At 36.0% G+C, this 27,709-nt stretch overlaps 1 protein-coding gene across 1 annotated transcript in view; it reads right to left on the reverse strand.

Annotated features, from left to right (window-relative positions):
• Window positions 1-6,583: 6,583 nt before the first annotated feature.
• The window catches only part of SLCO1C1 (solute carrier organic anion transporter family member 1C1), a 52,556-nt gene continuing 31,430 nt past the window's right edge, over window positions 6,584-27,709 (reverse strand). Inside the window, exons 9-14 of the mRNA XM_046647266.1 lie at window positions 22,989-23,184; window positions 18,512-18,677; window positions 15,799-15,983; window positions 13,466-13,530; window positions 8,354-8,471; window positions 6,584-6,806 (exon numbers count right to left, since the gene is read on the reverse strand). Of these exons, the coding sequence (XP_046503222.1) occupies window positions 6,584-6,806; window positions 8,354-8,471; window positions 13,466-13,530; window positions 15,799-15,983; window positions 18,512-18,677; window positions 22,989-23,184 (953 nt within the window). The remainder of the gene's footprint in view (window positions 6,807-8,353; window positions 8,472-13,465; window positions 13,531-15,798; window positions 15,984-18,511; window positions 18,678-22,988; window positions 23,185-27,709) is intronic.

Genomic DNA, 27,709 nt, shown 5'->3' on the forward strand with positions numbered 1-27,709 from the left:
TGATTATATAAATTTTTAAAAAATCTTTAAATCACAAATCAAATTAAACAAAATTTAAAATTAAGCCCCTGTTATGGGTTGAATTGTGTTTCTCAAAATTCCTATGTTGAAGCCCTCACACCCAGTCCTTCAGAATGTGACTGTATTTGGAGACAAGGCCTTTAAAGAGATGAGTAAGGCAAAATGAGGCCTTTAGGGTGGACCTCAACCCAATCTGTCTGGTGTTCTTATGAGGAGATTAGCACAGATGAAGAGACACCAAGGATGCGCACGCAGGCACAGAGAAAAGACCATGTGAGGACAGTGAGAAGGCAGCCAGCTGCCATCCAAGAAGGGGGCCCTCAAGACAAAGACCTGCCAAACCTTGATCTTGGAGTTCCAGCTTCCAGAACTGTGAGAAAATAAATTTCTGTTGTTTAAGTCACCTAGTCTGTGGCATTTTGTTACGGCAGCTGAGGCAAACTAATACAGCCCTCAAATTAGAAAAATAATTATTATACATGGGAAACACCAGCAGTTAATATCATCAACAAAATATGTAAACAAGACTGTGAGCACAACCTATAAAAGAAGAGCTATATGACCAGTATATGAAAGTTCTAACTCACTAGCAAAGAAATGAAAATTAAAACATTGAAAAGCTATTTTTAATTTATAAAATCAATAAATTAGTGAAGGTTGGGGCAAGCTAATCTTTCCAATGCTGTTTGTGTTTAGGCTCTATCGCCTTGTCCTTTTGGAATGCCGCTGGTTAATATGTTTGAAACATTCTCTCTCCAGGAATCTATTTTAAAGGAATTAACAAAGATAGGGAAAAGGACGCATGCATGAAATTTTCCTTGTAGATTTGTTTATATAGCAAAGAGAAGATAGATACATTAAAAATAATTTATTAATAATTTGTCTTAAATCCTGATTACATTATAAAGCATTTTCGAATTGTGGGTAGGAGAGGAGATAGGAAGTAAAAATATTTTTTCTAGTTAAAAAAGTTTTTCTTTCAATTTCAGCTTCGAGGTATAATTGACATATAAAATTGTAAGATATTTAAACTACATTGCGATGATTCCATATATGAAGACATTTTGAAAGGATTCCCATCATCTAGGTAATTAATACATCCATCATCTCACATATTTATCCTTTTGTGTGTGTGTGTGAGAACATTTAAGTTCTACTCTTTTAGCAAATTTTAATTGTATAATAGTGTTATCAACTACAGTCACTATGTGTTACACTAGATCCTCAGACCTTATTCATCTTATACGTGAATGTATGTGCCTTTACCAACCTCTCCCTATTTCTCCCACCCTCCAGCCCCTGGCCACTTTTCTACTCTCTGTTTCTGAGTTTGACTTTTTTTTTTTTTTTTTTAAGATTTCACTTATAAGTTAAGCCATGCAGTATTTGTCTTTCTCTGTCTGGCTGATTTCACTCAGCATAATGCCCTCAAGGTCCATCCATTTGTCACAAATGGCAGGATGTTTTTCCTTTTCATAGTTGAATGATATTCTATTGTGTATATATATATATACACCACATCTTTATCCATTCATCCATTTATGGACACTTAGGTTGTTTTCACATCTTGGCTATAGTGAACAATGCTGCAATCAACATGGGAGTGCAGATATCTCTTTGAGATCTTGTTTTCATTTCCTTCGGATGTATATCCAGAAGTGGGATTGTTGGATTATATAGTAGTTCTATTTTTAATTTTTTGAGGAAACGCCATACTGTTTTCTAAAGTGGCTGCACCAATTTACATTCCCACCAGCAGTGCACTAGGGTTCCTTTTTCTCCACATCCTCGACAACACTTCTCTCTTATCTTTTTGAGCATAACCATTCCAACAGGTGTGAGGTGATATCTCATTGTAGTTTTGCTTTGCATTTTCCTAATGACTAGTGATATTGAGCACTTTTTCATGTATCTGTTGGCCATTTGTATGTCTTCTTGGAAAAACGTCTTTTCAGATCCTGTGCCCATTTTTCAGTTGGATTGCTTGTTGTTTTGTTATCGAGTTGTATGAGTTCTTTAGATGTCTTAGCTATTACCCTCTTATCATGTATATGATTTGCAAATATTTTTTCCCATTCCTTAAGCTGCCTTTTCATTTTATTGATGATTTCCTTTGCTGTGCAGAAGCTTTTTAGTTTGATGTATTTCATTTATTTATTTTTACTTTTGCTGCATTTGCTTTTCATGCAAATCCAAAAGATCACTGCCAAGACCAATGTCAAGGAACTTACCCCCTATGTTTTCTTCTAGGAGTTTTGTGGTTTCAGGTCTTAAAAAGTCTTTTTAAATTGAATATTTTAAATGTTTAATGTTACCCAGAGTCAATAGATAGTATTTATTGTTTGATTCTTGGCATTTTTAAAAGCGAAAAATAGTATCAATATATATTTTTATAATTTTTGGATATCTAACTGTAGAATATTTTTCAGATTGCTAAAGAAGTAGCTATAATTTCTATATTGCTAGTAAGAAATAAAAAGCAAAAATATAGTATACATAGCATATGGAAGAATAAAAGGAAAAAATAAGGAAACAGAAAGAATGCAATGAACAACATAACAGAAGTAAAACTAAGTACCAGGTGTGACAATTAAATATTGTAATAGACAAAATTTGAGATAAAGTAAAAATAAAATCCAATTTTTTACTGTTAATGAATATTTAATCTCAAACAGAACACAGAAAATTTTTAAAAATATAGGTACAACCAAACACCATGTAAACGCAATCAATAAGGAAAGCAGAAATGCAATATTCATATTAAAATGAAATTCAAAGAAAAATTATCACCTATGACAGTTTTAAAAATTGAATCTAAACATTACAAGGATATAATAAGTCTGAAACACAGCTTTAAACTCTACAAATTGCAACTGTTTTAAAAATGAAAGCAATTCACAACAACTCAGTCATAATTGGGAGATTTTAACATACTATTAGTCTCAAGTCTTGAATCATACATTAATATTTACATATGTTAATGTGCCTCTAATGCCTAACCCATAGTGGGTCTTCATTAAATATGGGTTTTTTGATCTCTTTTTTCATTCTTTGTTCTTATAATGACTGAGATTTCATGGCTTCAACAGTACATGGCATTGATCTTCATCACAACCATTCAGGTCTTCCCTGGATCTAATGGTTACAGAGCTGACTAAAAATGTTATCATTCTTGACAACGTAAAAGTAAAGTACAGCTAACAGAAAGAGGGAGCTGGAGAATTTGGAGACATGGAGGGACAGGAGAGAGCTCTAAGATCTTAATTTTGCAAAGTGGGGAAACATATGATCCTGTTAATGTTTGTTGAACAGGAAATGGAGGTATTGATGTGACACTTGAGGAACTCAGAACAGTGACCTTATTATGTACAGACAGGGTACATAACGTAAGTGACATTAGTCCTAATCTATGCGAGTAGAGAGTCAATAGACATTGCCCAAAGGTAATAAGCCAAGGAAGTGGTATATGCATATTATTGAATGGTACGGAAGTGACTACAGAAAATGAACAAACCAAACTGGTTAGAAGTAATTGCCTTTGAGGAATAGAAGTGAGGATGGGGTGGGAGGTCTGTTACTTCTCATTTTAAATCATTTTGTACCATGTGATTTTTTTTTAACCATATGCATGTTTTAGTATGTTAAAACTTTTCTAATGTAGATGTTAATTGAATTTTCATGACGTTAGTGGAAGACAGCAATTTAGGACATAGATTAATACAGGGATAAGGTGGCTGTTTGAATCTGATAAATCTCAGTGTAAATCTTGGCTTTACCAACTACTAGAACTCATTGGTTTTGGACAAGTCACTAAAACTCTCTAAGCTTCAGTTTCTTCCTCTGAAAATATTGGTAATTATAGCTGACACTTAAGGTTACTTTGATCTTTGAAATTGAGATAATGTGTCTAAAGCACTCAACACATTAATTAGAGTTCTTAATATTAATTGGCATATTTAATAGTTATTATAAAGTGCTTAATATTCACTGTTATAGTTAACAGTGTTTACGAAAATTATAAAACTTCTTATTCACAAGTATATGGTACAGTCAATTTATTCTTTCAATCTTCCTTTACGTGTGAGAGTATACATATGTAATGTTTAAGTGGAGATTCTTAAATGCTAATGGTCACAAAAGTTCTTCCAACTGTCTTTAGAAGTTTCAGATTGTTTTCATTACCTGCTTTAGAGGCACCGTGGCGTATTGGAAGAATCCAGCACTAGGTTGACTGCCTTTACCTCGATCAAGTCATTTAATCCAATTTAAGTCACTCCATTTATAAAGTCATATTGTTGGAGTGTCACCTGTCTGAAGGTTATAGTGAATCAGATGTTCATTTGAGGTGCTGGTCACCTCTAGGGGCCAGGACTACAGAATAAGTGAATAAAGTGGTCCACTGGATGTGGAGCAATTGTGGGACCCCACACATCAGTCAAGGCCTTCCCTCTAATATTTGGTCCTGCGGCTGAGGGAATTTTTTTGACCTCTGAAATGGGGTTTGGTTTGTTAAAAAATTAATCATGTGCTTTCTGAGGCATAAAAAGCCTGCTTACGTCTGTCAGATGAATTTACTCATCTAAAATATCAAGGTTCCTTTTAATAAACTCAATTTCCCACTAAATGGTACCCTCATTTGCCATACAACTGATTTTAGTATATATAATTCCACTGTCGAGTTAATGGTTATGCATAAAAATACTCTTCCTTTTCATTGACATTCAGTACTTTTTATGAAAAAAATCATTTAATCATCCTCTAAACCAATTTTTATTTTCCAAGTTATTCATGAGTCAATTGGACAGGATTCTGTTTAGAAATTTACTCGCAAAGAAGTTATTTTTCAGGCTATTGCTACAAAAAGCTTTGAAAAGTGAAGAGGATGTGGGAGACAGGATGAGGAACTTGAATTTTAATTACATCACCACAAAGAAAACTCTTGACAAGTGTACTCACTCACCCGTTCAGTAAATATTTGTTATGGGTAAGATTGATCTTGAGATCACAAAAAGGATTCCTGCTCACGAGTTCATAAGGCAGCAGCAGGTCTGAAATAGGCCTGCTGGAAAGAAAATATGTCTATTTTCATTTTAAAAAAGAGTAAAATATAAAATAATCTTGTATCACCAATTCAAATAAAACAACAAAATTGATATGCATTTAAAAGGTATTTTCTCTGCTCTCCATCCAAACTTTCCGTCTCCAGTTTTTTCCATTCATATTCTCAGGATTGCTATATAAGGGGAAATGAAGACTGTAAACCATCCTGTTTGCACTATTTGATTCTTCCACTGTATGAGTAAGTCTGCTGCATTTCGAGCTGGATCTTTTTGTTGGACTTAGGCTTCAAGAAACACCTCATAAAGACTCCTTGTTGGGAGCGCCCTGTTTGTTCTGCTTATTCGAAAGGCTGCTAAGAATTGTGGTACAATTCCAAGACTCCACTGGGGTGGACGATATGTTAAGTCTGCTTTTCTTGGGAGGGCCATGCCCCTCTTGTGCAACTGTGGTGCAGGAGAAAACCGTAGTACATAATAGAACTGAAGATCAAAGATGGTAGATTGCTGACCCTACTATATCTAGTCAGAGGAGCACCAGGAAGCCAGCGAGAAGGTAATGCCTGGTTTGACTTCTTCAGTTGCAAAGAAACAGAGAGCTATCTGGAAGGCTGTACCAGTGGCAGCCCCTGCCCAGAAGCCCTTAGGCCCTGTGGTGGGTGCCAAGGAGATCACCAAAAGGAACCACACCATCACTCAAGCCATGACTCTGCATTCCTTTATAGCACCCGAGTTTATCGTAGACCTTCAGAAATTCAACCTTCAAATATGTTTTAGGACCACATCATGTGCATAAGTCTGGTGCTGCTTGCACACATTAACATACGGACAAGTATTTAACAATATTTTTTAATCCATTGAATTCACGGAAGGACAATAAAGCATGTTAATAGTAATTTTATTACTTTACAACCATGGTCACTTAAAATGTCATACATAAAGTACATGTAATGAATGTCACAAGAGCTAATAATTCAAATTTGAATCCCTCAAGGTTATTTACCAGTACACATTTCTAAATCAGTCATCGTATTTCAAAAGAAAAGAAGAGCTTGAAATGAAGTCTTCCTCCACATATACCAGCTCCATCCTAACATCACTAAGGTGATGTCTGAAGGCCAAGAAGTGGTTTAAATTTTTAACAGTATTTTCTTATCTTAGACAAGTATCTCAGTTTAGAAATTACTTTACACATAGCCATTACACTATAGGGACAATTGTTTTACTAGGAATAAAGCTAATATACCAATGGGCACGAGACAAAATTAAACAGAATGAGTAAACAATATAAGGAATTTATATATAAATTCAAAAGTCTAAGATTAACTTTATCATCTACATCTTCTATAATATGATTATGATATTTGTTATCAGGTACATTATCTAATACCTAAGCAGAAATTTTTTGAAAGGAGAAAGAATTTGCGCATTTAAAACACTTTTGATTAAAATTTGTTTGCAGAATTTCCAGAAATTAGAAAACATGGTTTCAAGTCATCATTTTTCTAAAGCCGAGTTTCTTTGCCTGGCCAGTAGTTGGGTTGTAGCAAATGATCACTTGTAGTACAATTTTCCTTCCTGATTCTTGGAGACACCATTGTTCCTTCTCTCTTGGTTCTGAAGCTTCTTTGTTTTGAAACATAATTTTTCTTTAAAATGAAAAGTACTGCAATGCTTAGGAAAATGGACATTGTGCCCAGCATCATAGTTAGTCCCAGATATATGTGTCTAGAAGAAGAGAGAATACATCTTAATTATTGTAACTACCCAACTTTAAATAAAATGTGAAAGGAAGGTAATAATATCTTTCAATCAATATCAATATCAATTAAATCAATCAATATCAATAAAACCATTATGAGGAGAGTTTTCTTTAAGAATGCAGATTCAGTGGCTATAAAAGGCCTTTCTATAAACATTTGACAGACTATTGGAGGCAGTGTGCTAACATAAAACAATTTTTTAGTAGTACCATCATTTTCAATTGCAACTAATTATGTAGTCAGTTCCATCCTCTGTAAATTACTTCCTTAGACCAGGTGACCATACCCTGTTTGCCCAGAACAGTTCCAGCTTATGCTAGTGTTGTCCCAGTGTTAATAGGGCCCTCTTTCACTCTCAAAAGTGTCCGGGTTTGAATGATAAGTTACATGGTTACCTTACCCTCAAACTTTGCTCCAATTCACTTCTACAGAAAAACTGCAAGAAGCAGTGTTAAGGGGGAATCAGAGCTCTCAGAGTAGAATGACTTAAGACTAAACCAGAGGTTTAAATCAGTTTCTTCCATGAGAAGCCTTTAGCTCTACATTCTATAACAAGACACGAAGGTATGGAAGGACAGGTTGAATGATTCACGCTGGTCACCTTGTGCACACACTGCCAGTCTCTGATTGAGCTACTTTGTCTTTACATTACAGTGAATACAGCTTTAGCAAATGTGAGTAAAGTGCAAATTCTACTCACAGATCGGGTCCCATTGAAAGACCGAAATAAAATTTCTCACATAACATCAAAGCCTATTAAATCAAACTTATTTGAGATGGTCGGCTCAATTCACATCCAACTTCCAACTTACACGGTTCAGCACCAAGTTTATTTCTCCAGAAAACGCTCAGATTGTAAATCCAAAAAATCCTTCTTGCTTTTAAGCCATTGAAGCATTGCTTTAAGCAATAAGGGGACTCAGTGTGGCATGAATTGAACTGAATGATACCATAGTGAAGAAGTCATGCCCCTCAGACACATACACACTCACAGACACAGAGAAAACCTTTTGCTTTTATGCATTTCAAGTACTGGAATAATTGAACATCAGTTTGGCAATACAAGCTGGACAGATTTAGAGCCAAATCCAACTCTTGCCCAGGGGGATTATATCTGACATAAATGGGACAGTTTGGCTCAGTTTGAAAAAGAATGGAATTAAATCCAAAATGTGACCTAAATTTAAATGATTCTAAATTTCAGGGAAATACTTGTGTGCACAAACTTGCAAAGTTCTACTGTACTCTGAAATCTTGGGTCGTATTTTTTTTTTAAAATGATTACTCAGTTAAAATGGGAGTCAAGATTAGGAATGGGGAAAAAAAAATGAAACATCTAGCCAAATAATCACAGAATAATACACTTATTCTATAAAACAGGACACACTTCTTGATTAGACTACCCTTTTCCTTAGAGGCAGGAAACTACATGAGGAATTATTAGTGTCAATTGCATTGTGCAGACCTGGGATGCTGGAGCAATGAGATGAGGGAATGACTTTGATACAGTACCTAAAAGCATCTGAATCATATAATCTGCAGGATCCTCTACTTCCACACCTTTTAAATCCCCATTTGAGGCAAGAAGTGTCAATCAAGACTCCAAAATATACGGGAGCTGGGATTCCTGCTGTGAGAAAAACAGATAATTGCTACTGTATATGCTAAACTATATATGCACTTATAGTAATTACAAATCGCTAAAAATGTATGCACGTCTTTTTGGTTATCCTATAATGAGTGATTATTTGGAACCACTTACTTTCAGTGCAAAAGATTACTGCTTTGGCAATAGCAGAGCATCTGTAGGAGCCCAGAATATGCCACCTCAAGATATGCCTCTCGCATGAAGATTATTTTGAGAAACAGAAGACACAGGAGAAGCTCTGAAGACAGAGCATAAGTTTCCCATTTGTAAGGGAAATTTACATTTATAAAGGAAACCTCCATTTGTAGGGGTGTCTCCCTCTCTGTACCAGGAAGAGAAGGATTCCAGATTCCAGAAGGAACAAGCTGATTTCTATTTTGCATAAAATCCCATGAAGAAGAAGAACAATTAGATAAATATATCTAACAGTTAATTTGCATTATTTGGTGCCTTAAATAAAGTATATATAGATAGATACATATATTTTTCAACTAAATAATTTACCACTTAAAGACATTTAGGTGATAACTAACTTTATACTGCTCTTAATATTGTGAAGACAGGTCAAAAAATCCAAATGTTTGCCATTTTCCATGTATGTTTTAAAATTTTCATAATGGCAAATTTTCAAATATTCACAAAATTAGAGAAGATGATATAATGAGCCCTCACGTACCATCACTAACTTCAACAATTATTAATGTTTTGCCATTCCTGTGTCATCTATCTCCAGCCCTTCCCCCACCCCAAAACTTTTTTTTTTGAGGACTATTTTAAGAGGAACCACAGATATCATGTCATTTCCCTCATATGTATTTCAGTATACATCTCTAACTGATGACATTTTTAAAACAGAACCACAATGCCACTCCACACTTAACACGTTTTATAATAATTCTTCAATCCTATCTAAAATCTCATCCACATTCAAACTTTTCTGAATATCTTCAAGGCATTGTTTTAGAGCTGGTTTATTCTAATCAGGATTAAAACCAGGTAAACGTACTACATTTAGCTGATGGTTCTTTATGTCAGTTCTCTTCCCAACTTTTTTTTATATGAATTATTTTTGAGGAAAGACGTTTGTCCTGTAGGATGTGCCATAATCTGGATTTGACCGGTTGCTCCTTAACAACATTATTTAATTTGTTCTCCTATCCTCCATTTTTTCCAATAACCTGGCAGTTAGCTCTTGGATAGACTCAGGTTCAATTTCTTCTAGGCAGGAACACGGCACAGGTGGTTCCGTGTGTCCCAGCAGGAGGTACAAGCTGTCTTCTTGCTTTTCTTAGTAATGTTAAATGGATCTGAGACTCAGGCTATGCCTTCCATTATGCAGTTTTCATCAACTTTCACCTATAGCTTTTAGCAAATGTTGGTGAGATTGCAAAACAGAGATTTTAAAAAATTATATTACGCCTTTGGTACAAATTACTTAGGATTTTTCTCTAAAGGAGAAGTTTCCTTCATGACTATTTAATTACTTTGAAATCTATTTAACATAGGAAAGGCACGATAAATGCTTGATTCTTCACTTATCAATTTTAAGTATAATGAATTGGTGTCCTAGTGTTCTCCAAAATTATTTAAGTATCAGGGGCCAGCCCTGTGGCTGAGCGGTTAAGTTTGCAGGCTCTGCTGCTGCTGCTGCAGCCCAGGGTTTTGCCGGTTCAAATCCTGGGTGTGGATGTGGCACCGCTCATCAGGCCACGCTGAGGTGGCGTCCCACATGCCACAACTAGAAGGACCCACAACTGAAAATACACAACTATGTACCAGGGGGCTTTGGGGAGAAAAAGGACAAATATAAAATCTTTAAAAAAAATTAGTTAAGTCTCATTATGAATTCATGTCTTTTATATATTCAGTGTATTTCAATACACTGCAGCAATTATTTATTATTATTAAATTTTCAAATTATCTCACCTTAGGCCATGCTCCTCAAAATTAGTGCTGTGTCCTTTTGATATATCCTTATTTGCCTCTGATAGCTTTCCCACTTTCCAGCACAAACAGTTGTTCCATAATGATCTTATGCATTTTCTGCCTGAGACCTTGACTTGGTCATTTCTCCAAGACGCTATGATTCTTTTACTGAGAAGTGATACTTAGATGTCACAGACTGAGTGCTATGGGTGCTCATTTCTCCTGGGTTACACAGATTCTATATTTTTAAGGAGACAGAGCTATAAAATAGTATTTTAAAGTAAAATTATATGAATTCATATTGACATTTTAAATTTAAATTAATGGGTTTTACTTAAATTATTTTACACTTTTATCACTTCTCTATTATGCTGAATATATTGATTCCTAATGATATTAATATAATATCTTATTCACTTTACCTTAAAATATATAATAGTTTCAACATAAAAATGCCAAAGTTAATATTAATGATAAGACTATAAAACGTCACGAAGCTATGGGGATTTAGTAATAATTCTATCTTTTTAAGCCATTTAAAGTTTTTTGTGTGTGTGGTTATGCCACCAATATGGTATACAGCTAGTTTCAGTTTGTTTAAGAATCTCTTTTGTTCTTTTAATTTAATTGTTTTTTAATGACATAAAAACTTTGCACGATTTCAAATTAAAAATTATATAAGTTGCATTTACAAAGTATCATTTCCATCCTGTCCTCTCTCCTCTCTTTCCTTTCTTCCCTAACATGTAAGCTTAACCTTTTTTTTTTTTACTAGTTTCTAGTTTATGCTTCCACTGTTTTTTCTTTTTTTTAAATGAGAAAATACCTTTGTGTGTGTATATTTCTACTTTTCCATACTTACACCAAATGCATCACACTATAAATATGTTCTACATTTTGCTCCCTTTCACTTAATAGCATACCCTGGGGATCACTTGGTATTATAGACTGAATTATGTCCCTCCAAAATTCATATGTTGCAGTCCCAACCCCCAATGTGACTGCATGCGGAGACAGAGTAATTAAGGAAATTATTAAGGTTAAATGAGGTCATAAGGGTGGGGCCCCAATCCGATTAGGACTGGTGTCCTTACAAGAAGACTAAGAGACTTTGTAGATCTCTCTCTCTCTCTCTCTCACAGAGGAAAGGCCATGTGAAGGCACAGCAAGAAGGTGGCCATCCACAAACTTGAAAGAGAAGTCTCACCAGACACCAACCCTGTTGGCACATTGATCTTGGACTTCCTAGCCTTCAGAACTATGAGGAAATAGTTTTCCGGTTGTTTAAGCCCCCCAACCATGTTATTTTGTTATGGCAGCCAGAGCTAACTAATGCACTTGGTAACCTGAAAGAGACATTTTTCCCCATTTGTCCTTACAGCTGTATTTCATTGGTTTACTATAGTTTATTCAACCAGCTCATACTGATGGACATTTAGACTGCTTGCAGTCTTTTGCTATTATAAACAACGGCACAATGATTAGACTTATTCATACGATGAGACTAATCCATAAGATTAGACTTGGTTTATACTTTCACTAGCAAATTTTTGGCATGAGTTCTCAGAAGTGGGATTGCTAGGTCCAAAAATAAGTCTCTGTGTAATTTTGTCAGTTATTGCCACATAATCCTCCCCAGAAATGGTATCATTTTCTCAACAGCAATGTACAAGCTCATCTATTTTCTCATACGCTGCAGACAACATTTGGTAATTTGTCCATCTGATATGTAAGTATCAATATCTCAGTGTAGTTATAATTTTTACTCTTATTATGAGAGTGTTTGACCATCATTTTATATATTAAGAGGCATTTACATTGTTTTCCACCAAATGGCTGTTCATATTTTCTGCTCATTTTTCTATTTGGTTGTTGGGCTTTTTGTGCTCAACACTTAGGAACCCTCTGTATACAGTAGGGATAGTAGCCACTTGTCTATTATAGAAATCGAAAAAACAATTGTTCCCAGTTTGTTATTTGCCTTTTGCCTTTGCTTATGATGTTTTTTGTCATTTTCAAGTATATTTTTATTTTCATGGAATCAATTTTATGAACCATTTCTTTTGCTTAAAATCTTTTTGACTCTGTAGGTTACGTCTATCTTCCCAAAGACAGGGAGAGAGAGAGACTAATTGTGGCCAGGGATGTATTTCAGGCTCAACAACCTAACATTTTTCTAGATCATCTCTGTTTTTATATCGTAGAATTAGAGCCAGCCACGATGACATAAACCTCCATTTTTGTTGTTTCCCCAATTTTATCAGGATTATATTGTATCTTCATATATATTGATTTTGTGTCAAGATCTATGTAAACTACCTGTATTTTCAGATTTTTCCAAGCTCTGAGTTTGTTTTTCTCCCAGATAGTTCTTTTCTGTCAAATTACAGAGGAACATTTATGATTGTTTTACTTTCTTTCTTAGAATATATTCTTTAAGGACAGAAACCTCATCTGAGTCACTCTGTTTTCTATGAGTTTTAACTAACGCAAATTGAAAAATGTGGTAGTCAGAAAAAACATTCCAATTACGTTTAAAAAATAATGATCTCAAATGCATACTGCTTCGATTGTGTGAATGATCTGATCTTTCTACCAAATGACATATCCTAGCATTGAGAGTAGCTTAAAAGAGTCCCTTCCATTTTAATAACTGAAAACATTATATTTAGGCTTCAGCCTTTCTTACTGACTCATTTTTGCTTTCCTCTCAGAAGGCTCTCCCATAATAGCAATGGATTTTTTGACAATAGACCAGTGCTGGAAGAGACAAGATTGTTAAAGAAAAAATGTCATTACTCTCACAAAACCACTTTATTATTCCTCAGGCACAGCATTGGCTCTCAATAAATATTTCTGGAACAAAGGAAGGGAGAAGTCAAAGAAAGGAGAGAAGGAAGGAAGAAATGAAGGAAGGAAGAAAATAAAAACAGTAGGGACCTGACCACCTCCATCATTTAGTTATGTGTGATAATTCTGTAAAAACACTTAGAAAAGTACTCAAAAATCATTTGTGATGGCTACCATGACTAAACACAGATTATACTTACCAAAGACTCTTATTGCTAAGGTGTAGATACCCAGGGCAAAAGACTTAAGTTGTGGCTTAATGCACCTGAAAGCAACAAAGGCACTATTATAAAATATATATATATATAGTTCATTAAAGCAATTATTAACATCAGTGATAATCTAACTTAACATACATGAAATGTTGTTAGAATTCAAGTAGCAATAATGAGGAACCCACTAGTGTCCTAGCATAGGGAAGGCAAATTACATAAAAGTCATGTTTGATTACGTGCATCAGGAGTTTATAGTTAATATATACTTAATATTTCTAGAAGGCAAATCACCCTACATGACATACTCAAATGGTGTTGGGTAAAGTGAAATCCTAAGTTTAATCAACAAACCAACAAATTCTCACAGGAAAAGAAAGCTCAAATTTCTAAGAAATTGCAAGAATTTGAAACAATGATAAAGGATTGATAACCTATAACTAGTTTTTGTGGCTTTTGGTCGAAAATCACAGGACCATATTGATCAGAGTTGATACAGTTACAATCACTGTGGCATGCTAAGTGTTTTTGCAAATAGTGGGCATCTCACCAAGCACAAGAACACCTAAAATAACAAGAGTGTCCTTAATATGACTAAATAGCTTTGATTAGCCTGTGGATTTTAATAGCAATAATCATGGTGATACATAACAACTATCGAGTGTTAACCATGGTACTCAGTTCTTCATATGTATAATATTATTTAGTCTCTGCTGTAGAAGGGGCAAGAATTACAACTTTTCTACTTCAGTCCAAGGATGTCTCCTTCTGACATCAAAATACAGTTCATTTGAAGGACTGGTAGTAAGCAAACCTTCTTCCAGTAGCCTGATTTTTCACTTGGCCCAGATGACTGCTTGGCACAGTATTAAGACGTGGAAGAAACAGCCACCCATAAAGAACAATCCTGGTCTGAGAACTCTGGGGCAATGCTTTCCCATCGTCTCAAACCCCTGTTCCCATTTGTCCACACAAATATCTCATGTTTTCCTTAAGCAGTTTATGAATAACAGATTTGTGGATGCTAGGTCCTATTTTTTGTTTATCTTTCCTAATCAATTTCCATGATGTAAACTGTGGGAAATTAAAGATGCATATGATACTTTTGATTAGTTTAATTTTAGAAAAACTTTTTCATCCTTGGATATATGAATTAATTTTAAAATCACCTAATCCATCTCACAAAAGATTAACTGCCAGTGAAATTTGTCTTTTCATGTTTAAAATTTTATCAAAATTTGTAATATTTTTGGGTTATTTTGATCAATTGTATAATAGTAATGCTTGCAAAGCTAATTCAATCAGGAAGAAAAGTTTATCACTGGGAATACTGATTATAAAACTAATATTTTAAAATTTGAAATTATATAAATTTTTTATAGAGATGTATATGCTGGGACAGTCAATAAAAAATGTTCAGGTATAAATTATGTTAAAATAGAATAAAAGCCTATAGGGAAGTTGATTGAAGATATAAGTATTAAGAGAAGAAAAAAAAATGTAACATTTTTTACTGTTAAATGTCCTTTCATATAATTTTAAATTAGGTGATATTTTTTATCTAATCACTGTTCTTTAGATCCCATGGATTACATTTAAAAGAGTGACATTTAAAATTGCTATGTTTTTAACTGTAAATATTTACAATAGACTAGAAATCAACGCTTAGCTACTATTTAAACTTATGATAAAAAATATTTAGATGTCCACTTAAAAATATGCAAGAGGGTACATAGTTTTGAAAATTCTCTTAGAGTTTTATAAGCAAAAATGTTTGCAGTCATTGACATGATATTCATGGATTAGGATTCTCGATTGATCCAATACCCAGGAAATCCTCCCACAGATAATTCCAGTCAGTCAGGGCGAGACTACATAGACAGGTAATAACCTATACGTCAAAATAATAAATGTAAAACACTGTGGCATTAGATGAGCCTTTCAGGTGTCTTAGAAGTTTTATCACTCACAATTCGGTGGAACTATGTTTAATCTAAAACACATTTTGTCTATACTAGTTAATTACACCAGCATTAGAAATAGCAGACTGAACTTCTTGAGTGGCCACAGTGATGTAGGCACTAACATTGCTCTCTGGAACAATGGTTTGCAAACATTTTTAAATAGGAAAACTTCTATTCGACCACACTTTTGTATAAAAAGCTAAAGTGGGAAAGCTATAAAAATGAAACAAAGATGTGGGACAAGTTCCCTGAGTTATAAGAAGTCATGACGATGCCACAGAACAGAATCTGAAATGTCTGCTCTAGGTGATTGTAGGGTCTTATATCACAATTGGGCTGGGGAGAATCAATGATCACCTCAGAAGCAATATGTATCCAGGTATGCCACCGAGGGATAAAATATAGGATGTGATGACTGAAATTACAAGGAAATACAGAAACATTCTGGGACATCCATTATCTTTTTGACATCTGCCCACCATGCCTGAGGAATTTCCTGATTTAGAGGCTGCAATTCCCACACAGGTGCAATTATAAAATATCTGTAACACAATAGGGAAAAGTCCAATTATTGAGGGAACATTGAAATAAAATTAAAGATAAATATTTACTTTAAAACCTTCACAGTACAGTATACATGCATTATATAAACAATGGAGAAAATATTCTTTTATTTTCTGTGTTAGGGTATATTGAGCAGAGTGAAATCTATAGAGGTACAACATTTCATTATCCAAACAGCAGATGGTTGGTCTACAAACTACTCATCCTACAGAATAATCTCCCGGCAAATTCTACCACATCCAACCATAGCTTGTGTCCTTCTCTCCCACTTCCAAGTCTAAGCCACCATTTTTTCTCACCTTGATTATTGCAATGGGCTCTTCATGCTCAATCTGTTTCTACTCTTATCCAGCTATAGTCTCTTAGCTACACAGTTACCAGAACAATCCTTTAAAAATGGCAGTCAGATTGCATATCTATTCTCAACCTTCCAATAGCTTCTCATTATACTTGTATAAAATCCCAAATCCTTATAGCGGCTTACAAACTATCCATGATGTAGCTCCTAGATCCCACTTTGATCTCACCACTCAATGATCTTTCCCCTTTCCCTCTGCTATAGCTGCACACATGGGTTCTCACTGTACCCTTGGCAACCCTCAAACACAGTGAGCCTACTCAGGCCTCATGGCCGTGCTGTTTTCTCTGCTGGGCAGCTCTTCTCCTATACAGCTACACGGCTGGCGCACACACTTCAGGTCTCTGCTCAGATATTTCACTAAAGAGAGCTTCCATGATCACCCATTCAAAATAATACCCCCATCTCTGCACCCTTTCATCCTAACATTTTTCCTCACAGTGCTCATTACTAACTATTGGAATACTATAGAATCATTTATTCTAAATTATATATCCCCACTAGAATGTAATCTCTGGCAGAACTGTCTGCTTCGTCATCACTGTCCATCTAGCACCTAAAATAGACCCTCCTTCTAGGCACTAAATGAAAATTTGTTAAACAAATGGGCACAGTTTGAGGATATGACAGAATTTATAGTGGTTACTAGGAAAAAAATCTTGAATAAGACTCAACTAAATTTTGGATAGAAAGGCAACTTTTATAATCCCTCATCAGTTTATTTCAGTAAATTTCATGTATCAGTGTGTATATGATGAGTTGTCATTCTTATCACAGAAGAGTTTGTGAATTTTTAGATAAACAATGAAATAAACCTGGCATTTCCTGTTCAAAGAAGAGTAGCAATATAGATTTTTTCTGAATTTCGGGTAAAAAGCTTCTGAATCTTGACTCTGCCTCTCACTGGAGATGTGAGTTTAGGTAGGTCCCTTGCATCTCAGTGCCTCAGTCCTCAAGTGAGGAAAATAAGTAAAATAATACTCAATTACTTGAGAACCATGATGTTTCAAGGCAATTGTGATTTTAAAGCACCTCTCTTAGTCCCTGACATGCAATGTCTTCAATACGTGGAAGCTCCAGGTAAGAAAAACTTCCAAGCAATTTGGGCAGAAGAGTAGTGGCTGAAAGAAAAAAAAAAAAGAAAGGAAAGAAGGAAGAAAATGGAGGGAGGGCGAAAACTCAGATTTCAGATGGGTGGGTAGTCTTATCTACTGTTGCTAGAGACCAATCCTTTCTGTCTGAATAAAACATCAGAATAACAATAAACAGCAAAAATCAACCTGCATTACTGTGTCCGCAGAAACGTCTGCCTATGCATTCTTACTTAACTGATAAGCATATGTAAATATATGTGTGGTTTAATTTTCAGCCCTTTGGGACTGTCAAATACAGGCAGATTTCATCAGCCACAAGTAGAAAGCAGTGTGACCAGCGTGTTGTATACACAGCAGGTGTAAAGAAGAGTCCATGTTTGGGACAGGAATGTAAAGGTATGATTAGAGGGATGAGTCTGTTCATGATTGGAATACACAATATCCTTAAACCAGTTGGTTTCCTACCTATATTTCCAACCTCATATCCCTCCTCTACCCTGCAAAAACTCTTCATTCTAGCCACCTACTTACTGTTTTCTTTATTACACAAATTGGTTTGAATTCTCAGGCAGAGCCATCTCAGAACCATCATCCTCCTCACAATCAGATTCCTGACCCCTTGGTCTAGACCTCGTGGGCTAGACATCCTACCATTGGCCTCTATTTGTCCTGCCCCTAAAGCCTCCAAGGACCACTGGTCTTGGGGTCAGGAGACTTGGATCCCAATGCAGATCTTATTAGATGACCTTATGGCTGAGATTTTCTCATTCAGAGCTAATATTCCTAATAAGCAAAATGAGAGAACTAGACGATGCAGTTACAAAGTTCCTCCAGCCTGTTTCATGATTCTAATTCTTACCCCTAATTCAACAACTCTAGTTCCACTAGTGACGGTTATATATCCTGTCTCCACAGAAAAGAACTAGGGTAGATTAAGAGGCAGGGTTCCTCCCAGCGTGGTCTGCGGCCGGGTTGGTGGCTGAGCCCTCATAGAGTAGTGTAGTTATGCACTGTAGCAGACCCGTGGGCCAACACTTTACAGAAGAGTTCTTACAATAGTTTTTCCACTCCTGGTGGAGGTTTGACAACCAGCCAGACAAGCCGATGCATATGTGACTCCATCTTCACCACACATGGGTTCCCAGTTTGTCTCTGAACATTTGCATCTTGAGTTGCAATCTGAAAAGAGAGCTCGTTCATGATAAGAGACAGGTTTGGTTCTGAAAAGAAATGCGACAGTATAAAATATTACCTCTTAGCAGGCAGCACCCTAATATTTTTAAAAAATCAATGTTCTTGAGTGATATAAATGGCGTTGCCAACAAAGTTTGCCTTTTGGAGACATAACTGTCATCAGAAATGCCAGCTAGTGATCATTAAATGTGAATCCACTATTAAACTATTAAGCAGTTTTCTCTAAGGTTATCTTTAGAGGTTTACAACTTCACACAATATTTAGTTCTTGGCTTATGGCTTTTTCTAACGTCTACTGCCTTTAGGATCCTCTAATATATTTCTATGCAAAGGTGTATGAAAATGGCAATGAGGTAGAAAAGTAAAGTAAACCTTCAGAGCAATGTATGACATAAATGCTTAGCAGGCTCTGTGTGTGTGTGTGTGTGTGTGTGCAAATTTCCTTCAGAATTGTTGTCTGAGCATCAGTGGAATGGGCATTGTTAATGATGTGGTGAAAGAAAAAATAGCTGAGCAGTCAACCTTATTTCAACATGTGTAGGAGCTACATATCCTACTTATGCATGTCTTACTAATAAATGCATTGCCAGTTCATCTTACTTTTCTCTCTCCCACATATCCTTCTACTATTTGAAGCTCTTCCATGTCTTATATCATCCTTTCTGACTTGACTTCACATGCTACTTCAATGAATTACCCGTTCAATTTCCATAAAGTTTTATTGGAAGTCTGCTAAGTGCTAACTTTGGGAGGAGGGAAGATACTTACAAATATGAATGAGACAATATTTTTTGCCCCCAAGGAGCTGGGACTTTTTAAGTTGCTTTACGTAATTTCTCCCATCTCCTCTCTTTTCTCTCCCTCTCTTTTGCTCTCTCTCTCTCATTTTCTCTTGTCTTCTCCCAGAATTCCTTCTCTCTTGCTTCTATTTCTTCCTCTCACCTGAACTGCCTAATCTCTACTCTTATCCTCCTTGCACTATTCACATGGCTCTATTCTTCTAAGGAGGTACTTATACAACGGTATCTCTCCTTTATCTGCTCATTTGCCAACCATTGGCCCTTCATAATTCATGTTTTTTTCTCTCCCATTTTGAATTTCTTTACTTATTTGCTTATTCCTCTCCCTGTTTTGTTGCTGTTTTTTTTTTTTTACAAAGGTACTTGAGGGACTTAAAACAAAAAAAACATACACTGGGGGGCCGGCCTGGTGGCATAGTGGTTAAGTTTGTGCACTCCACTTCAGCAGCCTGGGGTTCGTGGATTCAGATCTTGGGGCAAATCTACATTCCACTCATCAAGCCATGCTGTGGCTATGTCCCCCATGCAAACTAGAGGAAGATTGGCACAGATGTTAGCTCAGGAACAATCTCCCTCAAGCAAAAAGAGGACAATTCGAAACAATTCTTAGCTCAGGGGGAATCTTCCTCATCAAAAAACCCCCAAAAAACAAAAAACATACGCTGGGATGTACACTCAGTGAAGGCAGGAACTATCTGTTTTATTCACTTCACTTCCATATCTCCACTACCAAGAACAAGCCCTGGCGTGTAGCAGACTAAGAAACAAGATTTCTGGTAAGTCAATCAATCAAAGAAAAATGGTATTCTATTTTAGAGAAAAACATCAGTCTTTTGGCCCATCTGTCTGAGAGGTTATAACGATTGCAACACTAATTTCTTCATCGATGTAATATTCCATCTAGTAGAAGTGCCATGGGTTTGGTCACCTCAAAAATAAAAATGAAAGACCACTTAAATGTCTCCAAACAGAGTAAAAGGGAATTTAACCTTTTAAATAGAAGTTATACAGAAATATTTCATCCTATCCTCTTCCATAAGCATTGCTAACTACCACTATTTGGTAGTGTCTGAAAGTATAAATATGTACCTTTGAAAGCCAAGAATCAGGCCACTATGGGTACCATAGGGCTGAGATCATAGAAACTTGGAGCTGAAAGGAACTCTGGGGGTGATCTGTGCCAGCTCCTCATTTGGCAGACCAGGAAAGTCAGGTCCCAAGTGAGCAGATAATTGCTCAAATTCACACCATTTATTAGTGACAAATAGAAGTAGAACCCTTCCAGGCCTCTTGATTTTAAATTATTCTGTCACACCAGACTTATTCTCATTATTGCAGAAGAAAGGATCCTTCCATTACCATATCTAAAGCTTGTCTACACTGTTCCTGTTGAATGTCCAAATCAAAACAGCCTTGTGGAGCAAAGCAACTCAGGAAAATTCCTGGGGTGCATATTGTATTTTATAAAGCCAATGATTTTACATTCCTGAAAGTAAGTTAAATTTGTTGTCTAAAGCAATCTGGAAGCAGAAGTTAATTGCATACATACTTTATGAAGGATGTGTTGACAGTGGAGTTGTTATTTAAAATTTTAATTATAAGATGAGTTTTATCAAATATGCCAGAATGTTTATACTCAAATGAGATTTTGCTTTCAAAATAATCATGCTGGGAGGCAAGAGATTTTCCCAGCGATATTGCCATTTCTTTTGGCTGCTTCCAATAACAAAGCTATTCTTAAAGGTTAAATCTTTGCCATTGTTGAAAATATTCTAAAAAATTTGGAAAGCAACTTCAAAAGAGGAGCTTTAGAATGTTTTAAACAATTATCACAATGCAGTTATAGTTTTTCAAGGTGACTGCCTTCAAGGGCTAGTACTCACTCAATGAATATATTATCTTTCATTTGTTTGAGACTATTTAATCTTTTATGTGAGTCAACTCTTGTGAACCTCAAAAGTTTGCTCTTGTCTGTTTATGTGTTTTCTTTTGTCTTAGACACAGCGTGATGCTGTAGAAGGACTATTGTACTTTGAGGAAGCTAACTGACCTTTCTAAACTCAGCTTCCTTCAATAAGGATAACAAAACTTACCTCATAAAGGTGTTCTGAGGGTAAAGGGAGATAACAAAAGTTAATGGGTTTTGTAAATTGCAAAATACAAAGTACTTTGCCATTCATTGTCCATCTACCATGAGGAACATGGGGACATTTAAAGTTCACACAGGGTTTCTACTCTCTCTAGAACCTTCTTACAATTCCTGTTTACAACTCTCTTATTCTACATTGCTGACTGTTACCAAGGCAACATTCTACTCATTTAAGTCTAACATTGCTATGAGAACTCCCAGAAGGAGCAATATATGAAATTTACATTCCCTAATTTACCTGGACATTTTAGATGGCAAAAAGTGTAACTCATGTTCACTTAGCAGCAGGGGAAATCAAGTTAAGGAAGGTGATGGAGATTGGAACATAGAGACAAGACAGATAGATAAGCATGGAAAGAAGAATGGGAAGAGAACTGGAGAGCAAGCAAGAATAAGGAAGTAGCTGAACCTGCATGAAACAGAATGTAATGTCAGGAGCATTTGCCTTTGAGCCACAGCAGAGTTTCAGGCAATCAGGCAGACACAATAAGGGAGGTTGGCCTGGCACACAGTGGTGGCTCCATAATTTTTTAAAACCAAATAATGTATAAATAAGTGGAAGGATGAAGAGAACTGCCTCTGGAAACTCCTGTTCAGAGGTAGAGCGATGGTAAGGACTCTTGACGGAAAGAGCAAAATAGTTTCTTCAAGATACAGCCTTGTAGAAGAGCGATAGACTCTGGAAACTAAGAAAGCTAATTTCCCACCCCATACAGAATGGCATAGGTCTGAGAGCATCAACAAATATTCTCTTGACCAACTGCAAAGAGCTAAAGAGAGCTGTCATGCGGGTCACTAGCATGAGGGATAGCCATTCTCTCCAGAAACTTCACATGATTTGAGTACAACAGAGACTATGAAGGGTGGCACAGAGACCACTCTGGTTGTCCAGGTGTTCAAAAAAAAATGCAATTGTTTTCTGTGAATGGCACATCTATTTTGTACCAGGCAAGTACTAATCACTTTCATGTATATTATCTTGCTTAAGTTTTACAAAACCCTAACAGGCAGTTATTATTTGTATTTTTAAAATGGGAAAATTGAGACTGAATTAGATTAAATAACCCATACCACATCACTTCACTAAGAATGGGCAGAGACAAGATTCAAGGTCTGTATGCTCCCCTACCAGGTTGCTTCTCTAAAGTAAGATGTGGGTTTAGCATTTTTAATATTTCTCTGAGACATTCAAATTCAAAGGAGATGACAGATTTTGGTTATAATGACAGTTTCCATGCCATAAGTACTGTCAGCTCTTCCACAACAAAACAATAATTCCCTTCCCATAGTTATGCTTGAAAATCAAATTATCTTAGTTTGAAACACTATCAATAACTCATCTGATTAAACAAGCCAATCTCCTCAGATTATTTAATGAATGAACATACCCGTGATAGGAGACAGTTAGTCCTGCCACATCAGAATTTTCACAGCCCAATGCAAACAGGGACAGGAATAGGAGGTACCCAAAGACAGATGATCCCAAGTAGAGTTTTGCGGCTCCACACACACTGATTCTGAATTTCTTCATAACAATCCCCCCAGAGAATATGCCAAGGGCCACTGCAGGTATGTTAATGAGCCCTGAGGAACAAGAAAAGTATAACATTTTGTGAATCTCTAAAAGAAATCTGAGTGTACTCACACAAACTTCCTAAGAGATTATACAAAACTATGCAACAGGTTCTGACATATGGACTACTCGGTCATTTTAAGTTTCAGGAATAGTCAGTTGCTATCATCTGTTGACACATATCAAGAGATTTTGGTGGGTGTCTGGGTTATAGACTAATGATAGAACAACTGACAGACTCAGAGTTCTGCCTAACACAATGTCTAGCACAGGGTTTGAAATTAAAATACACTGAATGAAAAAATGAATCAGTGTCTTTCTAGCCTAATCCCAAGATTAACAGGTACAATCAGAGGGCAGCTAGGTGACTGTTAATGTTCTTTAATGTTGTGCTTAGAAGAATAATAGGTACATGGAACACGGGAAATAAAAAAACACTCTTGGTTCTACTTTCTGGCACAAACAAAATTTGTTTCTAATGACCTGGCCTCTTAGCCTCTTAGTTTGGTATCTTTCTTAACAACAACAATGTATTATTAGACTACTTTTATATTTATTATTTGCTTATGATGTACTAGCCACTCAGCTAAGCATTTGATATATTATCTATCACATTTACTCTTCACCACACCCTTAGGAGGTAAGCATATTAGTATCTTAATTTCAGAGGACAATTTGTTCATGGCCCTATTTCGTAAGTGGTAAAACAAGATTTGAATCCAGGGAGTCTCACGTCAAGTCCCATGTTTTCAATAACTACGTTATACTGCCTCTCCTTCAACGAGATTGGGAGACAGCATTCTTGATAAATAGATGTGCAACCTCACTAGTATTCAAATAAATGTGACTTAAAAACAACACCAAGAAGAGGTCCAACAAAGTGGTTGAGAGCTTGGATTCCGGAGACCTAACTGCCTGGGTTTGGATCTCAGTTCTACACTTAATAGCTGGGCAACTGCAGGTAATTTTCTGAACTTTTCTACACCTGTCTCCTTATCTACGATGTGGAGCTAGTAAAAGTGTTGTTGAAGTTATTAAGTGACATGAGAAGTTCTTAACACAATATCTGGCACAAAAATATCATTCAATTAAGTTATTATTAGCATTTCGATCTGTGAGATTTACAAAGATGAAAATATTGGGTGGAGGAGTGGAACACCTCTGTGTCAGGAAAGATGGAGAAAGAGGCTCTTTGGTGCCCTGTTGTTTGGATTGTAAATTGGTAAATAACTCTAGAGAAAAGTAAGTTGGCATTCAACAATAAACAACTTCTCTGCTAATTAGAATTTATTCCTCATATTGTCTACCCATCAATCACTGATGTCCATGATAATAATTCATTTCTTCCAAATAATAAAAGGGCTGAAGCTTGTAGAAACTCTGGCCAACAGAGAAGGTTCAAATATGAGCTAAGTATCTGAGCTGGTGAACAAGCACAAGCATCCACATCTCCGACTCACAACCCAATGTGACATTGTTAAATAAAACCTGAAAACTCTGACATCTAGTGATAATGAGATGTAAGCTAACTTCCTTTCTTCTTTCCTTTCCTTTTCTTCCTTCCTTTCTTTCTTTCCTTCTTTTTGTCTTTCCTTCCTTCTTTCTTCTCTTCCTTCCTTCCTTCCATCCGTTCGTTCTTTTTCTTTCTTTCTTCCTTCCTTCCTTTCTTTCTTTCTTTGCCTTTCTGTCTGTCTTTCTTTCCTTTTTAGATTTATATATCTAGTCTCCTAAGCTTCATAGACTCTCAAATATCAGATATATAATGATCTTTGGCTTGCTATTACATCACTTTATTTTTAAAATATTTTCATTATATATTAATAGATGATAAGAAAAGAGAATTTTGTTTCATCTCTTTCGACTTGACTATACATTCATATTAAAATGATCACATCAGAAATCAGCCCACCTTGAAGGGGGCATGATCACCAAATTAACAAAATTGAAAAAGAGGAGATGCTAGTTTTGCTTCTCCAGCTAAACTGAGGTTTGTGGGTGTGGCAAGTGGCAGGAATGTTTGGCCTTGAAGAGCCAAACATCTGCTAAGAGACACCTGATTATTATTTTTCTTTTTAAAAAAGAGCAGATAATAGAAAATAATATAAAAAATCTGGCTACTGATGACCCAAGTTAATAAATGCTAATATTTTCTCCCAATTTTTCCAAGTTTTAAAATATGGAAATACATAAAACTGATTCTCTCTGTTGCGCTTCTATCTTCCTTCCCAAGAACGAAGTGCTGCCATGGATTTGATGGGCATTATTTAATCCCTATTTGTACACACACATACGCATAGCACTTGACTTTGAATTCCTTCTCAGAGACCTGAGACTAACACAAAAAGAGCACAGGATCCTATTCTCTCTCTCAATTCTATCCCCAAAAGCAGTTTATGGAAAAAATATCTTCTGAAAACCAGGCTCTGAACTGAAACCTTTAGAGAACGTGCTTAGAATTTCATTTTATTTTGTAAAGTACCAATAGAATCTGGGACATAAGGAGTCAGAGCTTCAAGGATATCCTCCATCTTGTAGCTCCACACTCTGCTGGATTCCATTAACTGCTCCCCCCACAACCCCGCAGTCTGGCCTAGAAGAGCCTGAAAATCGAAATGGGGTTGTTCTAGGGGTATTGCTCCCTTTAACTGAGGATTGTTTAAAAATAGGAGTATCCTCTCCTGATTGACCTCCTTTTGGAGGCCTGTGTTCTCCTGAAACTTCCAGCAAGTTTCATGTTCTTTTGCCTCCAGGCCTTTCCACACAAGATACTTGCTTTGTCTGAGACAATGTCCTCCCAAACTTCCACCCCAGTTCCCCCACTTTCCTCTTTTAACACCTCCTTATCCTTTTGCTCTTGATTTAGGAATCATCATCTTCCCCTAGAGAATTCTTTCTGACTTCAAGATTAGGTTTGTTCTCCCAGAGTACTCTGGGCTTTCCCCTAATGAGAGCTCTTATCACAGCCTCCACTAGCCATGTGGTGCCTCCAGGGGACCCATCTGGCACCAGGGTGCACAACTTGGTCATCAGAAACCTCTTTCCCCACTCAGCCTGAGGCCCCTGTGCAGGGTTCCATATGGCAGCAGCCTTGGTACTTAACACGATTACCTGTTAGCTTGTCTGGTTCCCACTTCACCCTCCAATCTAACCTTCAAGGCAAGAACTATGTACACCATCAAATCCTCTGTTCCTTGCATAGACAGTTTTCCATAAAAATGTGTTAATGAATTAATTTATTCATTTACAGTCATGCGTCGCTTAACCACAGGCTATGTTCTGAGAAATGCATCATTAGGTTTCACTGTTGTGTGAACATAATAAATAGAGTATACTTACACAAACCTAGATGGTGTGTATGGTACAAATCCTATGAGACCACCATCGTAAATGCAGTCCATCATTGACTGAAATGTTAATATGTAGCACATGACTGCATAACATCTCTCCTGGATGTCTTACTCTCTTATTTTAAGATAGCTAAATTATAACATGATTCAAAAAAGATTAGTAGTACATTTCAAATATATTGTCGGCTTAGCTCGCCCTTTCAAATTCCCTAGGATTGATAAATTGTCCATGCTGGGCCAAGCTGGTGGTGAATTTCCTGAGTATCAGATGAGATGTGCTTCTTGCCTCCCAAAGCGTCTTTTCTTTCTTCTTGGGTATTTTTAAGTCATTTAATGAGGTAGAAATTTCACCCTGATTTCTTCATTACATTCCTTTTCCATTCACACCATAAAATGTGTTGATATTAAAATGTTTACCATCTAAATATTCCAAAGGGAAATATTATCTGTAATTTATGCGAGCACCGGCAATTTGTTTCAATTTATTTTATATATTTTCTTTTCAATTTAATCCGCATATTTACCCAAATACCAGGAAAGCTGAGAGAAATTTAAGAGCAATTTATTATTATTATATATGACATTATTGTTAATTATTTTTATTATTTCAGCACACTGGCTCAAATTAAAAACCATATTCTTTATTACTGTCCTAAACAAGGGTTTGGAGTGATGTGCAAAATGTTTCGAGATGGTCAGCACAATTGTAATGTAAGCTGGCAACTTTGGTTCCCATACAGACGCATGCCAGTCTTTGCCGTTAGGATGAAACAGTAAGGAGTTATAATAATACTACTTTGCAATGTTTTTAGAACCTCTTTCCCAGTGAAATAAAAGTCCATTTTATATCATGGACCTTCACAATCTTACTCTAATGCTGGCAGAAATAAGTATTAAGTTCTGAATTTTACAGAGAGATGCAAGGAAAAATTTACACGCTCACATAGTCAATTGAGTGCAAAAAAGTAAAATTAGCCATCCTTTTGGGGCATAATAAAAGGTTTTTTTTCTCACAAATTGATTGTTTTCCATATCCTCACAGATCTTTGATATAGCTTAACTTAATTCTAGAACACATTATAATATAATTACTAAATTTGCCATACTAGTTAGTGACAAAAAAATAATACTTTCTATTATAATCACCTTTCCCAAAATAATTCTCTTAATTTTTCCTTATTCGTCTGTG

This window comes from Equus quagga, chromosome 1 (assembly GCF_021613505.1).
Source record: "Equus quagga isolate Etosha38 chromosome 1, UCLA_HA_Equagga_1.0, whole genome shotgun sequence".
NCBI classification, from domain to species: Eukaryota; Metazoa; Chordata; class Mammalia; order Perissodactyla; family Equidae; genus Equus; species Equus quagga.